This window comes from Lepisosteus platostomus, chromosome 11, assembly GCF_059453375.1.
Source record: "Lepisosteus platostomus isolate fLepPlt1 chromosome 11, fLepPlt1.hap1, whole genome shotgun sequence".
In the NCBI taxonomy this organism is placed as follows: domain Eukaryota; kingdom Metazoa; phylum Chordata; class Actinopteri; order Semionotiformes; family Lepisosteidae; genus Lepisosteus; species Lepisosteus platostomus.
The window spans coordinates 4,323,264-4,350,562 of NC_142621.1; the positions used below are offsets into that span (position 1 = coordinate 4,323,264).

The following is a 27,299-nucleotide window of genomic DNA, read 5'->3' on the forward strand; positions in this document are numbered from 1 at the left end:
GAATTTCTGATTGCAGCAGAATAATAGGTCTGTGTGTCTGTGTCATCACGTCCCGCCAGTATAAAGTGTTTATGTGCTTCAGGCCCACTCGGACTCGATGCTGAAATAAGGTTTATTTATAATAGTAATAATAATATGCTCTGGAGAGTGATGTGAGTGGGGAGACGGGAGGTGTGCTGAAGAGGCTGAGAAAGATTGTGTTAAAGTAAAAGCTGTGTTTACTTCCTCTCCAAAGTGCTTTGAGTAGCCAGTAGTGGTTCAACACTTTTGTGCTTGTGTTTGTCCCAGATATCACACAGGCTCTCTGGCGTTTGGCTCCCTGATTCTGGCCATTGTCCAGCTGATCCGAATCGTCCTGGAGTACCTGGATCACAAGATCAAAGGTCTGCCTTGTTCTGGCTTACTCATTCCACATGTACAGGATACGAAAAAAAAGAGATGACCGAGCGAGAAGATACTAGCAAAACGATCAAGTCAAAAGTTAAAAGTGCTTTCTTTTAAAAAAAGGTTATTTTCCTTGATCAAACACAAATGCTAACTAATTCCAGCACAAGCATGGAACAAAGGCTTTATTAACAGTACTGGACTTTGTTAATATTCGTTGTTTTTTCGGGAATAAATACTTAGGAGTTCGGCTCCTGTGTCCTTCGAAGTGAGATCAATAATCAAGCGATCATTCTGCAATATCACCCTGACTCAATAAATTGTGGATATTTTTCAGGTGCGCAGAACAGCTTTGCCAGATTCCTCCTGTGCTGTCTAAAATGCTGCTTCTGGTGTTTGGAGCATTTCATTAAATTCATGAACAGGAACGCATACATAATGGTGAGTGGGAAGAGTCATTAATGTCACATTGAAGGCTCACATGGGGGCCATCATTAGCATTTTAGATTTTCTTCAGCAAAGAGGGAAAGGCTTGTTTCAAACCGCAGGGGGGGAGATAAAGTTCAAGGTGTCTGGAGGCCTTGTACGGAGCAGGGCTAGGACAAACAGTGGAGTGTTAGACTTCTTCTTTGTCTGTTCTTCCCAAGGAGCCTCAACTGCCTTTCCTCAAATTGAGGGAAAGAATAATTTAACTAATTAAAACGTTCTATTTATCACACATGGATCACGGGTGATTCTATTAAAAAAGTAGAATTCTCCCCAGTCCTTGTTTTTTTGGTAGTTGCAGCTTTCTCTCCCATACAGGCAGAAAATGAAATCAAATTGTTACTTCCAGTATATAATACAGGAGATAAATGGAAGCATTTCTGCTCAACTTTGTTTTTTCTGAAGCTCATATTGAGGACAGTGTTTCACCTCTGAAAAGAGAGTTTTTGTGCTAATCCTTTAGCCTCTGTTTCATAAGTCTCTACACAAGCATAGTAATAAAAAAATACAAAGTGCCTGGATCTATTTGTACTCGCATATATTTGTTTATGTCTGAGATTCGTCCCTGCATGTGTGTCCTGCATTGGCTGGTGTTTTGCACAAGGAAAGGCTCACAGAATTTGTGCCTGTAATGTAAGGCTGTATAATGGTTGTTCATATGTAAAATGGTTTTGTTTTGTTCTCTAAAATAAAATAAAAAATTAAAAAAGGAAAAGGTTCACAGGTGCTGCAGGCTTTACTGGGAATAAAGTGCTTTCTGACAAGGTACAGTTGGATGTTCATGTATAAATATCTGAAGAGAACTCTGCCAGCAAGTTAAATAGGATCCCACAGAGATTTAGTTCACACTGAAAAGCAAAAGGAAAAGTAAAAGACGTCTGCCAAAATGTTTCGTTATTTAAATTTTTTAATTTCCAACATGGAATTTATGAATCAGGTTTGTGGTTTTTCATTTCAGATTGCGGTATACGGCAAAAATTTCTGCACATCAGCCAAAGAGGCTTTCTTTTTGTTGATGAGGAATGTTGTCAGGTAAGATCTTTTTCTTGTTTATTCAACCAGAGAAGTACATTGCGCACAAACTTGTTTCCGAGAGAGTGCTGCAGGAGCAATCTGAGTGAATACTCTTCTCAAGAGCGCAAGAGCTGTCTCACCTAGGATTAGGTGCCACTGTCTTCCAGTCAGGAGACACTCGGACCTGAGCACTGCTCTGCACTGATGCCTCAGATCTGGCCAAGCCCATCTGTGGACACCTGTGTGCGTGGACAGCTAACTCAGTGTGTGTGATCTATCCCTGCTTTCTTTTCAACAGAGTTGCAGTATTAGATGAGGTCACAGACTTTTTGCTCTTCCTGGGGAAAGTTCTAATTGCAGGAAGTGTTGGTGAGTTTTGTCCTATACAAGTTTCCTAGACAAGTGTTTTCTGAAGACACAATTGAGTAGACCTTGAGTAAAATCACAGATTAAATATTGAGGTGGCATTGCATTCTTATCTAACTAGATCTTTTTGAAAAATATCAGCAGTGGTCATTGGTGAATATCTATGAATGGCAGTATAAAGGTAATTAAACTACAGTGACTTGAGTTTATGCTAACAGGCATTAAAATGCAACAATGAGTACAGGAAACAATAGCATTTGTTGTGCCTCTCCGTATACATTTTGTGTTCCTGATGTTCCTGAACCAGAGAGTGTTCCTCTATGCTTTTCCAAAAGGCTTATGATAGACTCACACTGTTAAGATGTAAAAACTTTTGTTTTGTAGGTGTACTTGCCTTCTTTTTCTTCACACATAAAATACCTATATTTGAAGGAGAAGTGCCATCGCTGAACTATTACTGGGTGCCACTGCTGGTGAGTAAAGCACTCGATGGCTCATTCATAATGGCAGTGGGGAGGAAACGCCAAACTCCAGATAAAGCAATTCATGGTCCACTTCAGTCCATCCCTGCCATCTGCTCTGCTTTGAGGTCCACATGGGAACAGGAGCCAGTAGGAGCCTGTTTGGTCCTTGTAATCAGAGTTCAGGGAGATCAGACTTAGAAGGTCTTCTCATCAAGATGAAATATACAATTTTGTGTTTAAAACAAAGTAGGGGTGTCCTGTCTGAGTTTGGGAAGATTGATGTATGTGTGTCTTCTGGTTTTCTAGTTTTCTTTAAAGCAACCCTGATGTTCACTTGGTCCAAATAAGGCAGTAACAGGCTGATGTGAGTTTTTTACATCTCATCTGGAATGAAAACCTCTGAGCATACTGGCCATACACAATCAGGACTGAACCACCGTGATATACCCTGCCTGCAAGTGTTTTTATCTGCTTATCCAAAGATTTTGTGCTGCTGCTCCAAAAACATTCAGTGTTCAGAAACCCCGAGGCCAAAAAATGCCCCCAAAAAAGCAGCCTTAGCCTTTAGCTTTAGGTAAAGATCTGAGATTTAGAAGAAAGGTTCTTTTAATGTAGTGGATCTTGTGCATGGAGACTGACAATTGAAAAAATAATCCCTTCAAACCAATCAGGTTGATCTGTGTTTCTTTTTGCCCCTGTGCAGACAGTGATATTTGGCTCCTATCTGATTGCACATGGCTTTTTCAGCGTCTATGCAATGTGTGTGGACACCCTCTTCCTGTGTTTCTGTGAGTACAGATCATTAGTTATTTTACCGAGTTATCATTGTCGTGCATTATCAGTGCGCTATGTGCAGCTCTGTTTTCAAGAACAAGCAAAATGCTTCTCGTCACTTGGACAATAACCAGAATGACTGGTTTCCCCCCAGATGTTTAGCTTTATACTTGACATCCTTCACCCAGAATTATTTGTCTGGGTAACTATTGTACTGTTGTTCAGCTTTTAAGATGATAAATGAATGTTTTTTATCACGTTAGAAGCTATTCTTGATATGGCTGTGGAAAAAATGTGTTTAACATCTTTGCTCAGAGTGGCTGTCCCTGCTGTTTGTTCACGTCTTAAATCTTAATGGCTTCTAGTTCAGAGAAATCTAACGATCGAAAGTCACTATCCTGTGTTGCTGGTGTGTCCTTTAGGGGTCTCAGACTCTATTCATGGGTGGCCTAGTGTATTCTAATCCTTTTTTCCCCCAAAACCCTAGGATTTTGTTCCCAGTTAAACTGTATAAATTTAATAGCCATGTTGGAGTTTTCTTAAGGTCTTATACAGTTATTTAGTCCACACATTCTTTCCAGGTGGTTTCCTCCAACACACCTCAGAGTCTGGTCACCAGTAAAACCGCTGTGCAGGCAATGAAATTACTGTACAGCAACTACTGTATAGAACGGAGAGCTCACGCGGACAAAGATCAGATAAGACTAGAGCACCCCGAGAGCGAGTCTGAGATCCCCCGTTATCCACCCTGCTTTTGCTGGGAGGAAGCACTGGGTCAGGCTCTCACATGTCGCCGTGCTGCTCTCGCTGTGTTGGTGTCAACCCTGATCCTCCTGTCGGCGCTGGGCTTTGGGATCGCCTAACTCCTGTCCCTCTCGTTTCCCTCTTCTCTCTTCTGGTGGCCGGGAATGTGCTGGTTTCTCTGTGGGGGACCCCGCGTTAGGTGAAGACCTTGAGAGAAATGACGGAACGCCCTCTAAGCCTTACTTCATGTCTCCCGGCTTGCACAGAATCCTGGGGAAAAACGAGCAAAGCCCCAAAAAGGCTACAGGCTAACTGCTTCTATTGCAAGGCTTTACCTGAAATAGCTTTACTTACAGTATTTGTGATCTTAGCATGCTTTAAGTAACTTGTGGCTGAGACTTGGCTGTGCTGTTCATTGGCTGAATTTAATGTTAATATGAACTAGCAGGAGCCGGTTGTAAATGGACAGCTCCACTTGGAGAAATATATGGCTCTATTCATGTCTTATCTTTCTGGGGTGCTGATACTTTTGCCTTTTTATGTACTCCATTGTCATCGACAGACTACACTCCGCACTGCTTGCTGCTGGGATATATGCCTTGCCTTAATAGCAGCAATTACCAAATCTGGGTGTTTCTCGCCGTCTGCAGGTTTTTGTTTCAGCTGAGCCCTTGATTTAATTGAACTCCCAATTGAATTGATTTACTAATGACGCTTTTATGAATTGTTTTCAGTTCTGCGACTGTTACTTTACTGCTAAGAAATCATAAATGGCTTGGAAACGTCACCTTTTCCTTCAGGAGCAGCATGGTTTAAGAGATCTAATCAATCAGATTTAGGGTTCAATTAAGCAAGTGCAAGTCCAGCTGATTGAAAGCCAGCAAGATACTAGGGTTGGGAGGAATAGAACGAGGGAGATCTGATTAGTATTCTTAATTGTGGGACAAAGTTGGGAATTGTGGGTAAGGACCCCATGGAATTTAATACACAAATGCAAATGAACACATCTGTGTTCAATCAAGAGGTAGAGGCAGGGGAGACGGTGATGCACTGGCATAGCCTAGTTTAGTGTAGTTTGAAGAGGCTGGAGCTTGTGGCATCAGATAAGACACCAACCTGTCTTAGCAAAGCAGTATTGAAATCCAAATATCCAAATACTGTACCGAGTTCCAGTAAGGAAGAAAAAGATCAGTTAGCTGCTGAATCTTATATTTTAGAAGTTAAGCAATTCATTGTAATATAGACCTGTACTTTGTTTAGCATTAAGGGCTTTCAAAAAGTTATTTTTTGCAAGGGATGTTTTGTCATTTGTTGTTGACAGTGTAATCACCTGTATACAACTAGTGTAAAGCTAAATTTTGGTTGCATATTTCCTTTTATTACTGTATTAGCTAGGAATACTGTACATTTCAGGTTTACAGATACATTATTTTTGACAAAAACCCTTATTTCACCTAAAACGTTAGTGCCAGCTGGCAGATTACCTATGGTCTTTAGTTGAGACATAAATGTTTAAGCCAGTGCAAAGCATAAGATCTGAATAGAGCCTGCTGTGTTTCAGGAATTGACTAATAGACAAACTGCATTTTCTAGTTAATGTGCCTAGGTAAGAAAAACTTTTTGGATCTAACGCTGAACACCTTTTTGAATACAGTTTATAAAAGGATGTCAAAGCCATTTTTGGTAATTTTGTACTAGAGTGGTACATAAAAAAGTGCTACATTTTTATAACACTATTATATACTTGTTTTTTTGTAAGTTTTTTTTTGGGGGGGTATTTAACGTCTTTGTAATAGGGTGAAATTTCTTTTGTAAAAATGGAGTGAAAATGTGAACAATTTTTTTAAAATAAATTCCACCACTTTAAAACTGGTGCTGCAGTTCAGGACCCTCATGACTCCACCATTCTCCAGCAGCCTTGTCACTTGTGATGGTACACCGCTGTATTCCAGATGGCTCACTGGGGCACCTAGAGATAACACTGTAGGATTCAGTTAGATCCTAATTGAGGATGCTGTCGATCCTTCTGGTTATAAGTGAACGTGGCCATCTTCAAACCCGGGGAAGGCCTTCTTCCAGTTTCTCCATTCTCAGGGGCATGGGGTCAGTCATTGCTCCCATGTCCATCACATGTCCAGGATCAGGATCCACCTGTCTGGGCAGGCTGGGGTCTTTCCCAGACTATATTGAACTCGAGAAGGTTTTCCATCCTATGCCCTCTGTAATCTTTTGCACACAAACATGCATCTATACATACAGGTGTCCCTTCTTCTCTCACACCGACTATTATAAGTGTTGAAACATCCATAAAAAGTGAACAAAAATGGCCTTATCTCCTACCAGACACAAATTTAACATGATATAGGATCAAGTGAGTGGGGCCACTAACCTAACTTGACCAGGCAAACACTCCAGCTGTATATTTTCATAGATCAGCCTATTCCAAATCTGGGACTTTCCCCAGGAGGCATAATGGCAAGACAGGTGGTTTCTTCCTCGTTCCTGCTGTAATCTCCTTGCCTTCCTATTCCCCAGTGGAAGACCTGGAGAGAAACGATGGGTCTCCAGCCAGGCCCTATCACATGAGCAGCTCTTTAAAGAAGATCCTGAACAAATTCAATAAAAGAAGAAAGCTCAGCAGTCCTTAAAATATATCCTGGAAAAGGTTTCTACTAAAACACAAGACTTCCTGCCTTACAAGGAAGGTTATATATATATAGTATGGCACTTGTAATTCCTGGGACAAGTTACACACACCTGCCAGTAATTTCACACACCAGTTTATGCAATCTACAAAACTATGCAATTATATCAAGGGAAACTTATTCTATCCATGCACCATCATTGGTATTTATACTGTTTTAGGGTGATGTCACGTACCCAATAGCTGCTGCTATTGTGGTTGAAAATTCACAGTATATGTTTTCTACATAGTATGTTTCTGCAAAAAAAAGCTTGGATTTTTATGTATACTACCATCTTGACCTGAATTTGAGAAACTATTACTAACCTCTATTTATACACAACAAGCATACAAGCCATCCAAGAGGAGCCATTTGTCTCTGGGATACAATTTCAAGTATATGACACTGGGAAGGATACAATAAGGGACTGCCAAAAATACTGACAGTTAATATTTCATACACCTTGACAAATCATTAAGCCACTTTGGTGATGACTTAAAGTGAATAAAGTGCACATTTATACACGTGATTAGAATTATCTGAACAAACATTCACTAATCAATTACACATTCTTTCCCTTGAAGTATATCGGCTCTTTCATATTTTAAATGTCCACTAGGTGGAGCTGTAAGCTCAATTGATCACCTGAGCGCTTAAACTACCGCTCCCCTGCACAGAAAGAAGCCCACTATTCCAAAGCATAGCTTTAACCTCAATGAATAAATGATTGGGAAGAGATTTAGTTACGCATCCTGCTGTATGTTGAGCCCATTACAGAATTTAAAATCCTTCAGCAAAGAGCTGCTTAAGACTGGTTGAGCTAGTAACTGCTTACAGGTCTTGGTACAATCCTGGAACATCTAAAAGTTGGTCATGTTTTTTAAAGCTGAAGTGGGAGTTTTCATCCAGGCTTTTAAAACGCACCTTAACCTGAATAACATTACATGGGTGCCATGAAATTACATTGCAACCCAGTAGCAAATGTCTGCAGTGACTGCTTTGTTAAACCATACTACACTGTTGAGGCAAGCGTAACAACAACTTAAGGAATGTGCTATTAATGGGATTCTACCGTTAATCCTCTCAAACATCACAGAGCATCATACCAAAGAATGGTAATGTATTTGCAAAGAATAACTAAATTGTTTAGGCAGACCTGAGAAATATTTGATGCGTCACATTGTGGACTTCTGTGCTTTCCACTTATTTGCCAACTGCAGGTTTTGAACAATAGTTTGCAGAAGCCTTTAGAAAGTCCGCTTTCTAAAAAGCGTTTCTGAAATACAGTATACTGAATTTCCATTGTGATAATCATAATGAGTGGTGCACGTACATTCTGCCGAGTGCTGCTTGTGGTTGCAGAGAAATTAATGGGCTGTAGATCCAAGACAAAAACGGATTCCACAGGGCTGCACCAGTGCTACAGTATAACCTTCAGCAACAGTGACATGCACAGACTTGCACTTGCCATTTCAAGAGAGAAATGTTTGTATTGGTATAAAGGTTTGGGTAGATGTTACATTTAACATCTTAACATTGTTGAAATGTGAAATTCTTAAAACTACAGAGCGGGGGGGTGTCAACCAACTGATGATTCAAATGCAACTGTAAATAGACGTTTCTCTTAACTGCTTGAAGAACGTTGCTCACACTCCCAAACTGGTGCATTGATACTTGAGTGCCTGGTCTTGACCATGTCATTGGCCTGTGAAAAGTCTGAAAAACTATTTCTAACATCCTCGTTGGCCAAGTTTTTTTTTTTACCCATTCTGTCCATCATACGAGCTCTGAAGTTTTTTTTACCAAGGCAAGATCTAAATGAAAGGATAGATGGATTATACTGTACATCAAGCCTCCCAGAGGAAAAATAACTTTTGGTTAACCACATTCGGCAAGTAGTCACAAGTACAACTTTCTTCAATACACTTGCAGAAAGGTTTCCAATACTTAAAAGCTTTACTGTCCTGCACCTCAAAGCTGGGGAAATACATTATCAGAGTTTAAACCATTACCGCTGTCCATGTCTGTCCTGACTATTGCAGTCTGGACAGTACACGCACCCCCCTTACAAAAGGCTGGACAATACCCAAGACCTTGGCCCCTTCAGGGATTAGTTTAAGAGAAGCACAAATCTGACCCAAAATACTGTACATCCCCAGAAAAGTTTTTCAACCAAAAGTACAATTTATGTGGAGTAGTCCATTTTAGCATTGAGACTTCCTTGTGGTTTCAGAAGTTCAGCACTTACATATGTTGTGCCTCTCACTAGTTCTGAGAGAAAGCAACAAATTATTCCATTAAAATACTAAAACGTAATAAATTAACACATTTAAAAACTAAGAGGTCTCCACAGGACAAACGGGTAAAAAAAAAAACTCTGGTTCAACAAGCATGCTAGATAGACCTCTTTTCTGATTTTCAAGGTATAAGGTAGAGAACTGCTGCAAGAAAATTGCTCTTCCCATTTCAAAAGAATCAGTTTTTCAAAAGCCCAAAATTAACAACCTTTAAAGGAATTCAAATCATCTCCCAGTCCTGGGCTAAAAGGCACCACATGCACTGCTCAAAAGAGACCAAAAAGCTCCATGCAAACACAGATCCAGACAGTTTCCACAATGAATCTTTTAGATTTATTTTAAAACAAAGTGCTCAGTCACATACAGGAAATAAATAATAGAACATGAATTATTCAACCATATATATTAAAAAGTTTTACAGATACCAGTTTTACGACAAGAAATCGAGATTGTTGGTGCCAGCGGCCCTCTCGGGAGTTCTTGTGGCACTCGACTAACAATGGAAGGCATTTGCATATGTTTGTGTAACATACAGCTTTCTAAACGGTAAGGATCCATCATGCATTTCCACATGGTTCCGACCTGAATACGGAGCAGGGCTTCTCCTGCAGAGTAACTGGATCAGGCATGGCTAATGGGCAGCTGTGCCATGGAGTGAGGCAGCAAGGGCGGAAAGATCAGGGATGACGGAGAATGAGCTGTGAAGACAGAACCGGGGCAAGTCCATCAGTCCCTCAGTTTGTACAAAGACCCAAAGCACCTCGGCTGCGCCGCAGAAACAACCCCACTGGCTGCCTCGCTCCCGGGCACCCTGGGAAGCCACCATCTGCGTGTCAGCTCAGAGGAAAATAACCACCACCGTGCACAAATGAAGCACTCCACATTTAAACCCCCCCCAAAACAATCCAGCTTCTGTTTGTTAAAATAACCCACCAGTTCCTTTGCACTTACAAGAAGGGGGTGCACGGGCCTGTAAAAGCCATCTTCCCGGCTCAGATCCTATTTTGGGCCCAGGCAGCCGAAGTACTGGGTTCCACATTGCTTTTCGACTACAGCTTTTCAGAACACCCATTTCACATGGATGACATCAGTGTTCCTCCTTAAAATAAATGTGCTTGTGGTGTTCTAGCAGAAGGGCGTGAACACCCCCCCCCCACACACACACACACACACACACACACACACACACACACACACACACACACACACACACACACACACACACACCTCAAAGAGGTTAGCTCAAATATTGTGCGGCCGTAAAGCGTATACAGAAGTGCCACGCTGATCCCCCAGGGCACCTCTTGCCCTGCTCTTACTGCCAGACTGGTATAGGTCCGCACAACCTGTTCTACTCACCATCCATATAGGAGTGCAAAGCAGTCAGCATAGGGCCATCTGGCGGGACATAGGCTGAGTACTGCAGTTCCTCCATCATCGGAGGAGAGAGGCGGGAGGGCTGCATTGTGGACACCGGGGCTGTGGAAGAATGGTTAGGGCTCACATGCTTCTTGTGACGAGCTCTACAGTTCTGGAACCAAACCTAGAAAGCAAACAAGTCCAGATTAATAATATAAAAAAAAACAGGATAATCGTGGCAACACGACGCCGCCCCCCCCCCCCAACCCAGCCGCACGGAGAAGATATCAAAAGACTCGTTCGAGAACAGCGAAAGCATCCGCTACAAAGCAGATACAAAAACAAAAGGCCTTTGTGAGCGTTTTTTTTGGGAAAGAGGCATTGTGCACCGCGAACTTGCGGGGTGAAAACGTGACCACTTGAGAGGGTGAGAGAGAAAGAAACGGCACTTCAAAGCTGTTATTGTCCAAGACAAAGCCATGAAGAAATTTCATCAGCTCATTCCTATTTTTAATTTGTGGAAATGCATTTTACCACTTTCATTCCTCCCCCCCAATTCCAAAAAAGATGAGCATTATTGTACTTTAGCTTTATTAAAAAAGTATTTTGCAATTGATGCATCACTATACAATAACAAAAAGGAAAGTAAACAAATGACTGGCACATCATGCAGGAACCTACCTACAAGCATAGTTGTCTTATTCTATGAAACTGACTTTTCAGTAAATGGGCAGATGACAAATTAGACTACAGTGAGAAAAACGTTATACATCTCAAGGTCAATTTCAAAGACATACAATCATTTCCAATCTCAAGCACTACTTTTTACTGCCTGAATTTAGAGCACAAGCACAGATAGATTCTAAAAAACTGAACAAATGCAGTTGGAAGAGACTTACAGCTTTAGGAAACTCAGATGAGGCCCCAGCTGAAAATGCAAAGCTCTAACAATCAAAAGATGATAACCAGCTCAACTTCATATGCATTTTTAAAATGGTAAAATTTGAACCTGGATTTTAGGATAATCATAGCTTACGTCACCTTGGAGCAGAACATTAGTTTATCAATGTTGAAATTGTTGCACTGAGTAAGTCCGGTTTTACAAGAATACTTGGTGCAAACGCGATCCTTTGTTTAATGGTCCAACTTTTAAGTATAGACAAGTTTGTCACATTGGAGTTTCATTTTTCACAAGACGTTTCGCAATGCAAGAATGTGCACGTTTGGGGAATCAGAAGGTTTTGAAGGAGCCGTGGTATGATAAATGGGCCACAGTAATTAACCCTTCATCTTTTTTATTCTCAGCTAGCAGGAATGCAGACAGATATGCATTCTTCCAGCACAAAAAAATGGACTTCTTTAAATGCAACCAGTGTGAATTTAGTTCATATTTGACTTCCAAAAGCAAAGTAAGCAGTCCTAGATCCATTCATGAGACTACACTAGTTCAATGTTTGTCCCAAACAATTTTCTTTACTTAACTGGTTATTTACCCCCTTGGCTCCTATCTCCAGTACCTCTGCCCATCTCCTCTCATTGTGCACATCTTGTGTCTTTTTCATTTGTCATCCTGTAAAGTGTTTTAAGAAGCCACCTTTTAAAAAGGTGCTATATAAAATAAAGTAATATTTTTTAAGCACTTTGAAAACTGGTGCCGTTTATTCATTACATGCCAACAATCCCCCCCCATGTCAATGCGGAGGCAAGTACAAGTGAATTTGAGGCCAAAGACCAGTCACTTTCTCGACCATGGTCTCATGACGGACAGCAAGGACGGTCCTACCTGTATTACTCGTCTACTGAGGCCTGTTCTTTCTGCTAACTTCTGAAGAGTTTGTGCATCCGGGTTGTTGTCCTGAGCAAACTGGGCTTGCATCACCTATACCAACACACACATTGACAGAGGCTTTAACCAGAGGAAACCTTGAACAAGCAAGTGGTTGGTACGACGATGGTCTACAAACAGTAGCACTCTTAGGACCGCAGTCCATGAGACCACAGGATAACAGCACAGCCCATCTTTTGAATATTACTGGAGAATTCATTGTTCAGGACTTAAGTCAGTTTCTCACATCTAGATAAAAAAAATGTTTTAAAAAAAAGGTCACCCTATATTCCCCACCATCATGAAGGTGTTCTACAAAGGACATCTGGAGATTTAACGATGGATTAGTAACTACCAGCAAGCACCAAGATTATTTGACAAACTTCCAACACCACCACAAGAATATCCATTTACGTGCAAGTAGAAAAGGTCAGTTTCAGGGTTGGTTTTTTTTAACCTCCGGGACAGAGGAGCCGGCCGGGTCTACCTGGAGCTGGTCCGCTGTGAAGCTGGTCCGAGCTCTCTTGGCCGGTTTGGGTTGGTTGACTTCCTGTTCCGTAGGCATCGCTCCTTCTACATTTACACCACTTCCTGCGGTTACAAACAGTTCAGCGAGGACTGCTTTCCGGACGTGCAAAGAGCAAAACACTCAAACACTGAACAGATCCCCCTGCGTTATTTCTTTAAGTTAAGTCTTCAAAAAAAAAACTAGATTTTACCTCCTTGCAGCTATTTAAAAAGATCTTCTCACTCTGGTTTATTTACTCACTTGAGTCCTCTTACCATTTTCTACTGCGCGCTTGAGATTATCCAACATGCAGTCGTAATGCGTCCTGCAGAGAACTTTTTCTTCCACCAAAGCAAACTCCTCCCCAGTGGACAGCTGTCTCTTGCAGGAGAAGCAGGCGAAGCACGCCAGGTGATACACATTCCCCTTTGCTCGGCGAACCCAGTCTGTCGAGTGTATGTTTCTACCGCAGCGGGCACAACGGGTCCCATATCGCCTGCCCGGGGCAGAAAGATCGGGATTAAAACCCAACACTGGCGTGCGCAATGCCCACACAACGGCTGCCCTCAGTTGTTCAAGTCCGTACCCGAAGCCACACCAGCTCACTCTGGTCTCGGCAGCATTGAGAGACCAACTCCCCAGTGCTGGACAAGTGCTCCATCCAGGGGTGACCACCCCCCAGCAGTGCTGGTCCCCCATGTACCCACAAGTACCACTGTCGTCCCATGAGCAAGACGTTCTACAGCAGAGACTTGAACCTGCCACCTCCCAGGCATGAGCCCAGAGACTTACCCACTACACTGACCTAGGTAGGGTTACAATAAAAAAAAAGCATTGCTTCCTAGAACAATGTGGTAAGAAAATACCATGTACATCTCGAATTAGGCATACTACTTTTGTTATTAGTCATCGCAAGCTTATTCTCCATCATTATTTTGGAAAGCCGAACTATGGAAGCTCTAAAGAGAATTATTCCAGCTCTAAAGTTGGAGACAAGCCAGAGTAAATATTAAACAGTTTCCCTTTGGTTTACAATATGGCTATTTTATTACAGCTGTTTGACTCTGGCATAGATGGTCTGTGCTTAGCAATTACCTAAATTTGAATTTATTGTACATGCAATTTTTAATGGTGTACTGCATGCTATTTAAGCTCGGCAATCTGGAGAATTTATGACCACACATGACAAGGCTATTGACCCACATTTGCTCCCGTCTTAAGTGTTAAGGTCAACCAAGGCTGAATTAAAAAGGTTCTAATAACTATTATATTGGTCATTGTCACTGCAGGTAATCTCCCCATGAAACAAAACCTAGACTAAAACAGAGTCAGAAAAACCGAAACGGCACGAACAGAGGTTAGAATGGGATGTAACTAGTCAAGAGCAGCCGCAAAAAAACAAGATACAGTGATTATCGTCTATGTGAATGCGGAAAACTGTGAAGACTTTAAATACCTAGAAACGCAGCTACTGTCTTGTCTACCTGAAATAGTCCAGTTTGCAGAACACTTCCTTCTCTTTGATGTAGCAGCTGGTGTGTCTGCCGAGCGACGTCCTGCACACGCTGCAAGACAAACACCTCACGTGCCAGCACAAGTCATTTACCTAAATATTGGAGGAAAACAAAGGGACTTAACAGCGCGTCTCGCGTGGATTTTTACACGCCTTTTTCCGTCCTTCTCGGCACACTTGCATTCACAATCCACTTGCACGCGTTTCACGAACAACACATTTAAAAACGAGTCAATACAAGTCTGGGGAAACCCACGTAACATATATATATACACACCCCTTTGGCGTAAGTAAAGCCATTTATGCTAGGATATTTCTGAATCATTGAAAACCCCGATCAACAGTTACTTTAATACCTGCGGGATTGTGTGCAAAACCGTTTTCGACAACACCGTGAACCCCATTTGAAAGCATTGCTATTAGGTTTTAAGATTAAGCAACAAAACTCAAGCAGCAAAGGGTCATTTTGAATTCGGAACTCGCCTTTATCTTCCATAATTTCTAAGCGCAATGGAAGAAAGTAATTTTAAACCAATACATATCGAAGAAAGAATCACCGGGTTCAATTTTCGAACAAGCGCCTGTTTTTTTTTCCCCTTTAAGACATAAAATCCATCTCTTCGCTTCCGACGTTTCCAGACTCTAACGCGCCCGGCCAGGTGTGCAAAACTTTCACAAGTGCGAGTAACGCGAAGGCGCGCGTCAAGTACACATGCGCCTCCATTGTCTTACCTTAAGCAGGTATTTATCAACTATCTCCAGACCGCAGCTGGTGCAAATGCTTTTTCCCAAAAGAGAGGCCGAAGTCATCGCCTGCGGCGAGGACGAGGGCGACAGCGAGGAGGACTGGGAACAGGAATCGTCCTCAAAGATCTCCTCGGGCGTGCTCTGAGTGACACGGCGAGAGAGCATTCATGAAACAAATCAATTAAGCACAAAATACATTCTAGGTTTCAGTCCGAACATTTAGACTCTAAACACGTTTGTCACAAAAAAAAACTTCCATTTTCATGAGACGTCGCAAATAACCGGGGGGGTGGGAAGCTTATTTCATAGTAATATGTTTATGGAGAATTAGAACAGCAGCTGAAAACGACAGTTTTAAATTGCCGATTTAGCCATTGACCGCAGGTGGAAAAGGCAGCACATCGCAGGTGAAGTTATAGTCCTTAGCCATTAGAAACGCTGTGCATTTAACGCGTCCGACGGTGGCACAAAAACTTTTACCAGCTCAGTTTCCGTCCTGGGTTTCCTACATCGACCGAAAGACCCGGTGGCTGCCCCTTCGCAATCTTCAGACATGACGAGAAACTAAAACAAAAAAAAGCGGGGAAACAGTTTTTACAGCGCTTCACCCAGGAGAACTACGAACACAAACCTTAATGATTCGAGCAGCCTTTTAACCTCTGCGTAACAGCCCATAAATAACATCCACTTGCCTTTTCACCATGACAACCTCAGCGACGATTAAGATGTCATGTAGTAAGTAAATATTCTACCCCTTGCTTACAAAAACAGAAGCCACTCGAAGTTAATGCTTATCCTCCGTGTATTATTCTGTTAAGATCTGCATTCGGGACTCGGAACTGGTTAACACAAAGGTTTAGTCCCCAAAGTATCAATTTCTGGTGTCAATCAAAACCAGTTTGGAGTCAGTTGGAAAAGGGAATTGATTTTTTAATAACAGCAATTAAAAGAGCAGCGTTTGCCCCAAACGTCTTTGAAAAGGGTAACCCAAAGGTGAAGGGTTTTAATAAGCTTCTCGAGGACTAATTACTCCAGATTTAACAGGGTGCGTCTTCCATTGCTAATTTGAAGGAAATATTGGGAATTTAAACTGAAAAGCCGTCTCCCTCGTTTTAACAGGCAACAATTACAGCTGCAGGTGATTCAAACTGATCTTTTCCAAATGGAAAACAGTTTTCGGTGTTTGTGGCTGATAATTGTGTGCACGTACTCGTTAAATCGAAATACGGACCCTTTTTTTAAAGGCACAGAATCCTCAGAGACAACATGTTTATAGCAGCAGTGTCTCAGATACTGCCTATGCGTACCTTACAGGAAAAAGAGTTATTTTAACTAACAGCCCGCAAAATACCCACCCTACCCTCTTTATAAACGATTAATCCAATACAGCATAGACGTGTAAATCTATGAGGTGTAAACACCTATGGGGAGTCTACAGAGAACAGTAACATTAAGGCTCGAAAACACGAGGTTTTCCGAAAAGAAGCAAGTTTTCGGAGGCATATGAAATCACAAAACAATAAAGAACCCCAAGATCGGTCTTAGGCATTCAAGAGCAGCCCAAGTCATGCGGGGGGAAGAAACGTTTCCACTTACCGTCTCGCTTGAGACTGCATTCAGGGCATTTCCTTTATCTTCTGCTTTGCTACACACAAGCATTTGTTCACCTTTCCAGTACATTTTACTTTCAGACTCGACTGTCGTACATGCCCCCCCCACCACCCCCAAACACAAGGTTAACCCCCCGTGTAGAAATCCCGAGACGATTCCCAATCGCGTTATTTCTCCCGATCCACGAAGACCAGCAAGTTACTCCTGGAGTCCCATTTTACAGTTTGCCTAAAGCCCATACTCTCGTAAAAAGTTTTGTTTTCGGCAGGGAGGAACTTTTTTTTTCCCCCTCAGTGTTTTCCTGGCGTTTTTGGCCGCACCTCCTCGTCTGATACACGCCTATGGATGTGTTTGGTGGTTGTACGAGGAACATGGTTATGAGACCAACGTCAGAATTACCACAATAACTTTTTTTGACTGACTTTTATCTCTCATCAGTTGGCAGGCTCGTGCGAACACTTAAAGAGAGCGCTCATGTTTCATCTTTGCTCTGCACCGCCCAAAGGTAAAAAAAAAAAGAGAAAAAAGAAACACGAACAATTAAAACCAGCTCTGCCGAGCCTGCACACTGCTTCCGATTCTTGTCGTTATCCACCCCTGAACTGAATCCTGAACAAAACAAAAAAACAACATTCAACGTTTCATCTCGCAAAGGCGCAAACGATCCTTAAAACCTCTCCCATTAAGATTAACCCGTAGCATCTGGATGACAAGATAAACTGGCGAGGTTTTTAGTTTATTGTCAACCAACCAACCACCTGCACTTGCTAAGTGGTACCTCGGGATACCAATATAGCATCAGCGCTAATGGAACTCACTGATGCTGAGGAGATTTGGAGAAACCCTAAGCGATTGAATAAAGACCGGCTTAAGGCGCTGCGTGTCGAGCACACAATAAAGAACGCGGGTTTGTTTTTAGCATTGTAGTAATTGTTTCAAATACCCCCACAGTTTGATTGACAGCTGTCACACCTGAACTCCCTTTTCTGCTCCCGTTCGGGCACGTATCTGTGGAGCGGAGTTAGAAACGTGTTTAGGAACCACATACCCAAGCGCGACGCGTTTACTTCTGGTTAATTCTCAGCCACTCGAGCGCCCCGAAAGTGAGAAATACAGTTCCACCGAAAGACTGGAGATGTATAAAGAGCGTCGTAAGTTTCGTTTTTTTTTAATATTCATTGTTTTTCTTAACCTTCAACTTCTCGCGTCGAAAAGTACAACCTTGACACGATTCCTGAGATGATGCACGAGGTTCTGAGCGGCCATGTGTGTCTTAAGGATCTGAAGGGATATTTCAATCAATGACAGTCGGTCTTGCAAAGCCTTTTCTGTTCAGGTTTGTTTTTCTTACGTGTTCAGTAATATATTAGTATTCACAAAGTAAAATAACGTGTCAGTCTTGGAAGGTACTATAGAAAAATAAATAAATATGTTGTAAGCTATTATATTTCATTCGATTTCGTTATACAGATTTAAAACACGACGAGACGTCTAAAGTATGAGTAAATAATTAGGTATCAAACTGATATGTGTTATTTATTTATTATATATACAGTACCAGTATACTATATAATCGTTATATACAACGTTCTGTTGGTTAAGATCATCGTTGGTATTAATCCTACACAGCAAAATGTGTTGACAATTATAATGAAAGTATCCCAAATATTTTAAGTAGCAATGCGTTCCTTCCAGTTTTATTGAAATGTCTTCTGAGGCTTGTTGTTTAAGCAAAATCTTATTGTGAAAGCGAAACAGGCTACCAGTGGAAAAAACATTAAATACATTGTATTCATTTTTTGTTCTTAGTTTTGACCTATAAACACACTTGCAGAGAATGTTTCATCTCAATGAATCTGCAGCGTACTGTAACACCACCTCCATACAACGTGGTAGAAAAATTGGGTGTTTTTTGTGAACAAACCGACATAAAAGGTGTCATTGTGAGTGTAGAATGTCTGCTTCCTTGTCATTATTATGTTGACATAAATCATTCTAAATGAAATTATTTCAGTCAGTTTTTCTACCTGACAAACATGAACAATAACTAATTATAGACTCAATACCTTTTATAAGCAGGTATAACAAACGTGTTTGCATACCTTCAGATAAGCGTTGTACTTTGTTCCCATTTCATTTTGAATATTTTTATGTTATATGCATTTTAAGGTAAAGACATTGAGAAAAATCTTTGTATGATTTTCTCTCAATGTTTTTGATTTTTATCAAATCACCCCCAATAAACAAGAAGTGCAATTCATACACCATAAATGTTAGCCAAATAAAATAGTATTTTTAAACAGATCTGCAGCTGTAAAATGTTTTTGCAGTATTATTTTTTCATTCGTATTATTATATTAGCATCTATGTATTGTGTGTTCTTATGCTGGGATAGAGGATCAGTGGGTGATTTTGGGAGGGGGTTGATAAGAAGCGAACTTTTTCAGTCAAGTACTCTGAAACCATTAGCTTCGGTTTGGGTAGTTATTTGTTATTAAATACGTGATTTGTTTTTCATTATTGGTATTTTTAATCAAGAACACACCGCGCCGATAAGCCAATAATTCCAGCGTCATGGAAGACTACTTGCGTGCGCCGGTTTCGAATACAAAAGGGAAGTCTCGCACACTAGGGCGGCCTGTCTTTAACCATCACTCATTTACAAAATATTACTATTTAAAATGTACATTTCTTCATCACAATCACCGTAAATATATCTTCTCATAACCTAAACATATGTAACTTCACTTCCTTTGAAGATTGAATGTCAAATAATCATTCGATTAACATTTCGGTGTTGTTGATGTGTTTATTAATATTGTACATATTAATAACTCTTTAAATATAGGAAACTAAATGGCTCATTTATGATGTGGAAAAAGCTTGGTATCATTGTACGAGTCGGGGCTCCGGCCAGTGCAGTTCAGTACGAAGCTCCAGGAGTAACTCGCTGCAGTTGTGAATGGTCTCTTCCAGCAAAAAAAAACACGTCAGTCCACATAGAAAATAACCTCAGTATTTGCATATAAGAAAATCTACTTTTCATCATTGTATAACTAATCGCATTGTATAATTGTCTAATTAATCTTATCTAAATGGTTGGCAATTTTCTAGTGACATTAAGACGCCGGTGTATATTTTAACACTATAGATTTTCTTTTATGTGCACATCAGATATTATATAGCCAATGAAGGTCCCACCACGCACTTTCAATTATATAGATTAAAATTACAAAAAGGTCCAATTGGCTGTATCCAATCCCGGGAAAAAAAATGTATATTTAAAAAAGCGATAAACAAATTGTTAGAAAAAATCCACCCTTTCGAAGAGTATATGATGATTTTTAAAAATAAATACCTCACAAAACCTACATACCATCAATACAGGTTTATTCCTACAGGAAATGCACTAGTCTGAAGGGTGTCTTTTTATGTATTTTCTACAGCTTTAAAGAAACCTTTTCGTTATTTGACGGGATTCGTTATTTTTTATTATTTCAAACAAGAGACATTCACTGTCATCTACGATTATTTCCCAGATATAATAAGAAATAATTACACAAATAAAAGTTATTTTCATTCCAGATGTTAATATTCCATTTAACCAAAAGCAATTTCATGCCTATAGTTTGTGTTATACACGACATTACAACGTACTACAGTATATCACTGTCATTGAGTATTAATAAACTACGTGTTGTCCTTTTACTGTTTAAATATTGCTGCCATAATGTGTACAGAATCATCAAACCAAAAGTTTGTTTTATTAATCATTCTCACTATACTCACTTTGTTCATTTTTGTCATTTGCTTTTAAGGTCCGGTTGTTTCATAATAAAGAAAAGGGGAACGTACTTCTATTTTATCAAGTACTGTAGGACTTTCCATAACGCAAAATTAAGAAAGTTTAGGAAAGAGAGGAGACCAGCCGGCACCGGTCTGGTTGCTGATCCCTTCAATGTTTGTAAATAAACGCATTTGATGTAAAAATAACGTTTCAAAAAGGTAAATTGAATTGGCTAGTAGTGTAACTGGGCGATTGTTTATAGCTACATACTGTATAACAGCAAGTTAATTCCTTGTTTGTTTTTATGTTAATGTAGCCTAGTCTTTCAAATCAATCTAGAAGACAAATGCGCTGCGATCGACGCTCACTGCTTATGTCTTGAATATTCGCCTCTTCTTAGCTGCTTTATCATTTGCCGCCCTGTGCGTAATGAATTTTGTGATGAGGATTATTTTTCTTATTAATACTTGAAAATGATGTCGGAGAGTCCTAATCTTCATCAGAGGAAGTGGTTAACTCCTTCCCGCAAAAGTTGGTTTATTAGTACGGCGGCATTTGAAAGCAGTTAACGATTCAGCACTTAAGCCAAACAGATCAACTGGGGCAAAAAAAAAAAACTCACTTTCATAAGTAAAATATGTGATACATTTTGGGTGGTAATGAATATGATAGTTTCCATATTGTACGGGCTCTCTTGAAATGAGAAAAGTTCTTTCAGATGGTGCAGTTGGACAAATCCTGACTTTGGAAAGGAGAAAGGAGTCAGCCGAGCAGGTGGAGCCTTTTTCTTACGATTCACAAAATAAAGATCAAGCCGTCTATTTGTAAGTCATTGATGATGCTGACATATGGAAACGATCTTTATGGGTTTGCCCAAGCAGCGGGACAGGTAACGACGCTGCACTGGATTCGTGCGCAACGCAGCGCGTCTACTATTTTGAACACTAAGGCTATAACTTCTCAGCGGCGATTCACAAAATATTCACCCATGTCCCACTGTATACTTCCCCAGTGTCAGAATCACTGGGATTTAGAAGGTGATCTCTCCCACTGAATGCCAAGCAATTATAATTCTGTCTGCCTCGCCCGCTTTAACTCAGAGCAGTTCTTTAATTATGAAGACATCGGAATTTAGAACAGGAATATGGAGGGAAACATTAACCAGAGATGTTTCGCTGGATCCAAGATCAACCTTTTAACTAGGATACAACAAATCCCGAGTATATCCTTCATGGGGAAACTCGGTTTAGATTTTATTTCCATGACACCAGGAAGCAAAATAAAAGTCGTTGAAAAAGGTTACACGTCCTTACTTGCTTTTTGTATGGAAAAAGTCGGAGTCGGGCAGGAGCCGGCGTTTGCGTCCTCTCTCTAGTTCTGACTGACCGACAGCAGCTGAGAGGATATAGCTTTGTTTTCCCGGCAGTTTTGAGCAATCTGTGCTGTTCAAGTTGCGTTTCTGCGCCAACCGCTGAAACAGACAGTTGTTCAGGATTCAAAAGCAAAAACACACTCTCCCAGAGTCTAGTATACCTAGTAAAAAAAAAAAAACCTAATTATTTTTAATTTGCTGAAAAGGCAGTGGGTTTCTACAAGGATGACATTTTCTTAAGTGTTAATTTGATCTACTGGTACGGGTTAAATGAGGGACAAAAATGTTCCCTCAAAATGCAGGTGCATTTAGCACCCCGTAGCTAAAGCGTCGAGTCACATGTGCTCTATGAATAGCTTTAACGAGAGGAAATTAGCTCCTGTTACACATATGCATTTTTATAAATTACCATCAGTACTATTCAGCTTAAGTTTGTACCATAACTAACTGATGTAATACTTCTGAAGCAAGGTTGGGTAACTTTTTTTTTGAGCTGCGTATCGAAACCCAATCCCACCGCTTCTCGGGCGGTTTAGTTTTGAATTGGCAGAGAAGAAAATTAAAGGTCTTTGTCGTGTCGTTGTTGTGGTCTTAAAAGTGGAGTGGTAGGGCAGCGAAGTGTGGCATGGCAGGAGATCTTGATTGTGACCTGCAGCTAATTCTGTAATTATTGTGTGCTGTTTTTCTTATTTGGGATTAGTGGCGGCGGAAACGATGATGTCATTAAAGCTCACTTCAGTTTCCATTTCAGTGGAGGCTGTAGTACACACCTGGGGGATGATATTTCTTTTGTATGCAGGGGCCAAATGACATATTCTTGCCCTTTTTTGTTCTATTGCAGATTTTAATTATTTCCGTCAAAGTCATTTATTGGTTCACCTTCTTGAAGACAGATCATACGCAGCACGACTGGATTAACGCGTACAAGCAGGAGTAGAGTAGAGGTGTCCGCTCCTATTGCTGGAAGGCCAGTTTGTCTGTGAATTTTCACTCCAGGCTTTTTTTCCAATCTGCCGGTTATGGACTTGACCAATTTCAAGAGCTTCTCCCAATTCTTCAAGCTCTGCTTCTTTAAAGAAACCTGGGCACCCTGTGGGCACATTAGCCATCCAGGAACAGGACTGGACACACTTGCAGTCGAGTGTATTTCCAAGTGCAAAACTACAGCCCAAGTGGTTCATTCCCCCATCGATAAATCAATGCAGCCTTCAATAATTTAGTGCAGAACACATCTGCCGGCGTTTAGTCCAGCCAAGCTCTGGTATTTAATTGGACTCTTAATTACACTATCAAGTTCCTTAATTGGAATTGAGTTTTTAATCTTCTTGAAAATTTTATGTTTCTTGTATTGTCATGCAATAGAAGTAAACCTACAGCATATTGAAGAGATGAATCCAATTAACTTGACTTAATCAAACTATTAGTACCAGATTCCAAAATGTCACTGAGAGGTTAGCTGGGGTCCTCACAGTGCCAGGCTTGGAAGCCTCTGATTTGATGATTCCTTTTTTTGTGAATTCATTTATACTTTATGTACGGGAAATCTGTTCTGAGCAGTCCATCTCTAACTGTGGCACAGTAACAAAGCAGGAGTCCATTGCAAAAACAGGATCAGGGTATTTTTTGTCCTAACTTGAACATAAGAAAACCCTTTCTTTTTCAGAAAAGGGCTTACTGCACCACAGACGTGTCTGGAGCAATGTTCAGACTATGAAAGCATGTTGAAACATTTCAAGTCAATCAGAATTCTGTGCATCTCAGAAACTATAGTGTTTGTGAATAAATGTATATTGTTTACAGTGTTGTCAGTTCACTTTGAATCATTTCAAAATGACGTATTGTAATCACATCCAAGTGTTACTGCTCAGTCAAAATGAAATGCACATGCTTCGACATTGTGTCTCATTTTTGCGGAATCTCTCTCTGACCTCCAATTATTTCCCTTGTTGACAACAACAACTGAAAGACAACTTCAGATTTTCTGATAATGGTGTTATCTGGGTTGGTTATTTCTTCTTTTCACTACAAAAAGCTTCAGAAGAAACATATCGTTAATTGTACTACATAGTTTTGCGCAACATTCAGCAAACTTTTATTTTCCAAATGTGTAAGGTTTTTGTGTTTTGATTAATAATGACAACCGTATAAGTATAAGGATTTCTTTAAATATTTTTTAAACACCCATAACATGCATTTAATCTGATTTGTCAGTCTATCAATAAACTTTGTTTCTGCTATATTGTATTTCATGTCTTCTTTCTGCATCATATTTTTCTCATGGAAGATTAGAGAAGGACATTTTCACAGATGGTTGCAGCTAATGTTTGCCGTACCATACAAAAATGAGAAATTTGTGTCATTTGGGTTAGATTTTGAGACCGAAAGTGTCTTGCCGTTTTTTACTTCCATCATTCAATTTGCATCTCTCGTGATGTGTAAGTAATCTTCAGACTTGAGAAACGTTCTGTAACTTCAGACGTGTTCTGTTTATTTTAAGGTGCCACAGGTGCATATGGGGGGCACCACTACTTCATGACTCTAAGGGCCTGGGTTTCCTATCAGCCTCAAACATCTGTCTATGTGGAGTCTGCATGCTCTTTCCACGCTCACATGTACTTCTCTGATTGCTCCGGCGTCCTTTCCTGGAGAGCAGTCATATCGTCTGCCTCAAGCACGGTGCTCCTGGACAAGGCTCTGACTTGCTGTGACCCTTGCTGTACAGACAAACGGACATATGTAGTGGGGAATGAGAAAAGCCCAACTTGGTCCCTTCTTTCATCAGACCGTCATTGACACCCCCACCTCTGGTGTGTAATACTTCTGAAACTCTGGAGGGCAGATGGCTGATGCTGAGCTCTCCACTTCCTAATTTAATTGTCGCGTACGCTACCAAGAGTTTTGGGGACGCGAATGTTATATGCTCCCCTTGGTTCCGCTTCGCAGAATTTCTGTTTCTTTTGTAAGCCTGGGGGGGGCCTATGAGATGTACTGTCGACCTTCCGGAAACATTTCTGGTGCAGTTGTGGAGTTCCCAGAGCAGCCCGAGACCGCACCAGTTCTGAGGCGATGTGGCACTCGGTCTTTGTCAGTGTTCACTGCGCTGCCCAGTTTCCTCCGAGCGTTCCTTATTCACACAAGTGTGTCTTCCGTGGATCACAGCGTTCTCCCTCCCATCGTTAGATGCACTAAGGAGGCCTGTGCTCCCTTTCCACTATGGAAGGGGTTGGAGAGCTAAAAAAGCAAGTTTCCCAGAGCGCGTGAAACTGTAACTATACACTGGGAGTTCACCGAAGGCAAATCTGTCTCTTTGGACATTACACAGCTGACTTGCAATGCACATCAGAGCCTGAGCACTGCAAAGGACACAGATCTGACCCTTCCCATGGTGAAATCACGGTGGAATAGTGTGTGGAGAGGATTTTTGAAATGGACAAACCCTGAGTATCCATTTGCGGGTGAAAATAGAAAATTATAGAGGTTGCTTATATATGCGCCATACTGGTGAAAGATTTTCAGATTTCACTGAGGACAGCCAAGAGGGTTTGGCGCTATTAAAACCAGTTGTTTCCATCATTGAAACAGAGGGCTTTCTGAATGAAATGACACGCTAGCAGTTCGTTGAGCTCAGTCTTTGGACAGCACATTTAAAATCGTGAGAAAGGATAACATTCAAATGTAGGTGTAAAAACACAACAGTCAGTTTAATGCGTTGGTCAGACAATGTCTGAAGATAAGATTGTTCAAGGAAAGTTTTAACATTTAAACATTTAATTTGGAGATAGTGCCGCTTAATGCTTCCCATCCACTGATCTCAGATCCTTCTCTGCAAAATAACATTCTTGTCGCAACACATTTGCAACAGTATGATAAGATCTCCTTTTTCTTCATAGATTAAAGGGATATGCATTGACTGATGGATTTAAAACGCATAGCAGTTTGCTGTGTGAGATGTTTTAAACTGAAATTCCTTTTCTACAATCTGCTGGGAGTATTTATCCTAACAAAATGCTTTGAAAATTCATTGAAGTCCCGACTTCATTTAAACTGAAGGGACCGCACCCAGTGTGGCAGTGTTCTGTTCAGATGTCTCAGATTAGGCCATCATCTATGTTTTCGAGCATGACCACCCTAGCCGATCTTTTTAACACTAATGTTAAAGAAGAGAAATTATCATGGAAAAGTCTCATGCGCCAAAAATGACCTTGCTGCATATTCCAATAGCATTCTCACATGCCAAAGCAATGCATTTATACAGTCGGGACTTTTCCTTTCAGCTTTCGAAACGGTCTCAAATGTACACTCTGTATTTATTGTTCCTTTTGTTGCTTTAGTAATTATGTACACATCTGGTTTTAATATCTGCGCTGTGTACAGCTTTCTCTATTGTGTTATCAGGGACATACAGTGCCCCCCAGATGTCTGAGGAATGGTCTACCAGAAGTCTTTTATGCCCAGCTGAATGCCAGCCAAGATATTTAATCTCAAAGGTGGCTTGACGTGAAAGAATAATACAGCCAAATGAAGTGATGTGTTAATGTTTGTTGACAGATAGGTAAGACACATTTGTCTCCACTAAAAGCAAAACAGCTGGTTATTAATAGGGCTGTTACTGTAAGTAAGCCCTGAAGGAGTGTCTGGATTGAAAATGATTCTTTTCCACTGGAGGAGGAATGCATATGTTTAACCAGCACTGGATGTAATTGCCTGCGAAAGACCTGGAGTTTAGCAAACACAAACTGTGTGACTGTGGCTCAGCCCACGTATAGGAACCTTACTCGTGCTGCACAGGACTTGATGGTGTTGTTTGTCAACTATCAGAATCTGGAGATTCCGACGCATTGGCACAGAGAAGGGTTGTAAACCTGCAAGAATCTGGATGAGGGGATAATGAAAGGAAACTAGGCTGATTTCTCGGATTGAAAGCCCCATGAGTCCTAGGCAATGTTTTCACGTGAATTGAAAAAGAAACAGGAAGCAACGCGTCATCTTAATCACCACAGCTTCTTATTGGACAGGTGTAAACAGCACCGCGCCACAGAGATCGGGGTTGCACCCGATACTCCTACCGATCTGTATCAACAATTAATATTATGATACCGTTAACGGAATTTACAGTTAATAAAATGATGGGGCAAGTGGTACACAGTGCACAGAAATACTGGCAAGGGAATTACAAGATCCTGGACTGGGAGATTCTGGGTAAATGAAATATAACATCGACTAGTGCAGAGCAGTCCACCTTAGTCGAATGAACATACACTATACATATCGCATCTGTGATTTGAAGCTGCAGGAGGTTACACAAGAAATAAATCTGAGTGTTTATGTAGATTATTTATTCCTCATCCATACAATGTAGTGAAT

General features: G+C 40.8%; 2 protein-coding genes across 4 annotated transcripts in view; one reads left to right on the top strand and one right to left on the bottom strand.

Annotated features, from left to right (window-relative positions):
- slc44a5b (solute carrier family 44 member 5b) overlaps positions 1-12,211 on the top strand; it is a 105,727-nt gene extending 93,516 nt beyond the window's left edge. For 2 of the 3 annotated variants that reach the window (XM_088597980.1, XM_088597978.1), the window contains exons 16-22: positions 289-383; positions 722-825; positions 1,829-1,902; positions 2,183-2,253; positions 2,635-2,723; positions 3,418-3,502; positions 6,768-12,211. In XM_088597980.1, the coding sequence (XP_088454106.1) occupies positions 289-383; positions 722-825; positions 1,829-1,902; positions 2,183-2,253; positions 2,635-2,723; positions 3,418-3,502; positions 6,768-6,880 (631 nt within the window). In that variant the 3' untranslated portion in view covers positions 6,881-12,211. Of the gene's footprint in view, positions 1-288; positions 384-721; positions 826-1,828; positions 1,903-2,182; positions 2,254-2,634; positions 2,724-3,417; positions 3,503-4,431; positions 6,105-6,767 lie in introns of those variants that run through there. The other variant, XM_088597979.1, reaches the window with a different exon arrangement.
- Positions 9,524-17,368, bottom strand: LOC148651810 (LIM/homeobox protein Lhx8-like). The gene is made up of 9 exons (XM_088597981.1): positions 16,762-17,368; positions 15,646-15,729; positions 15,151-15,306; positions 14,390-14,511; positions 13,181-13,401; positions 12,885-12,988; positions 12,356-12,451; positions 10,573-10,756; positions 9,524-9,911 (listed from the first exon to the last, which is right to left on the bottom strand). The coding sequence occupies exons 1-9, from the start codon at positions 16,843-16,845 to the stop codon at positions 9,835-9,837; spliced, it is 1,128 nt and encodes a 375-aa protein (XP_088454107.1). The 5' UTR covers positions 16,846-17,368; the 3' UTR covers positions 9,524-9,834.
- Positions 17,369-27,299: the final 9,931 nt, after the last annotated feature.

Coding starts and splice junctions, on each gene's coding strand:
- LOC148651810 (XM_088597981.1), bottom strand. CDS start 16,845: ATGTACTGGAAAGGTGAACAAATGCTTGTGTGTAGCAAAGCAGAAGAT. Junction 13,402..14,389: donor TGCAAACTGGACTATTTCAG/GTAGACAAGACA, acceptor TGCCCCGGGCAG/GCGATATGGGACCCGTTGTG. Junction 12,452..12,884: donor TCACAGCGGACCAGCTCCAG/GTAGACCCGGCC, acceptor GTGTTGGTATAG/GTGATGCAAGCCCAGTTTGC.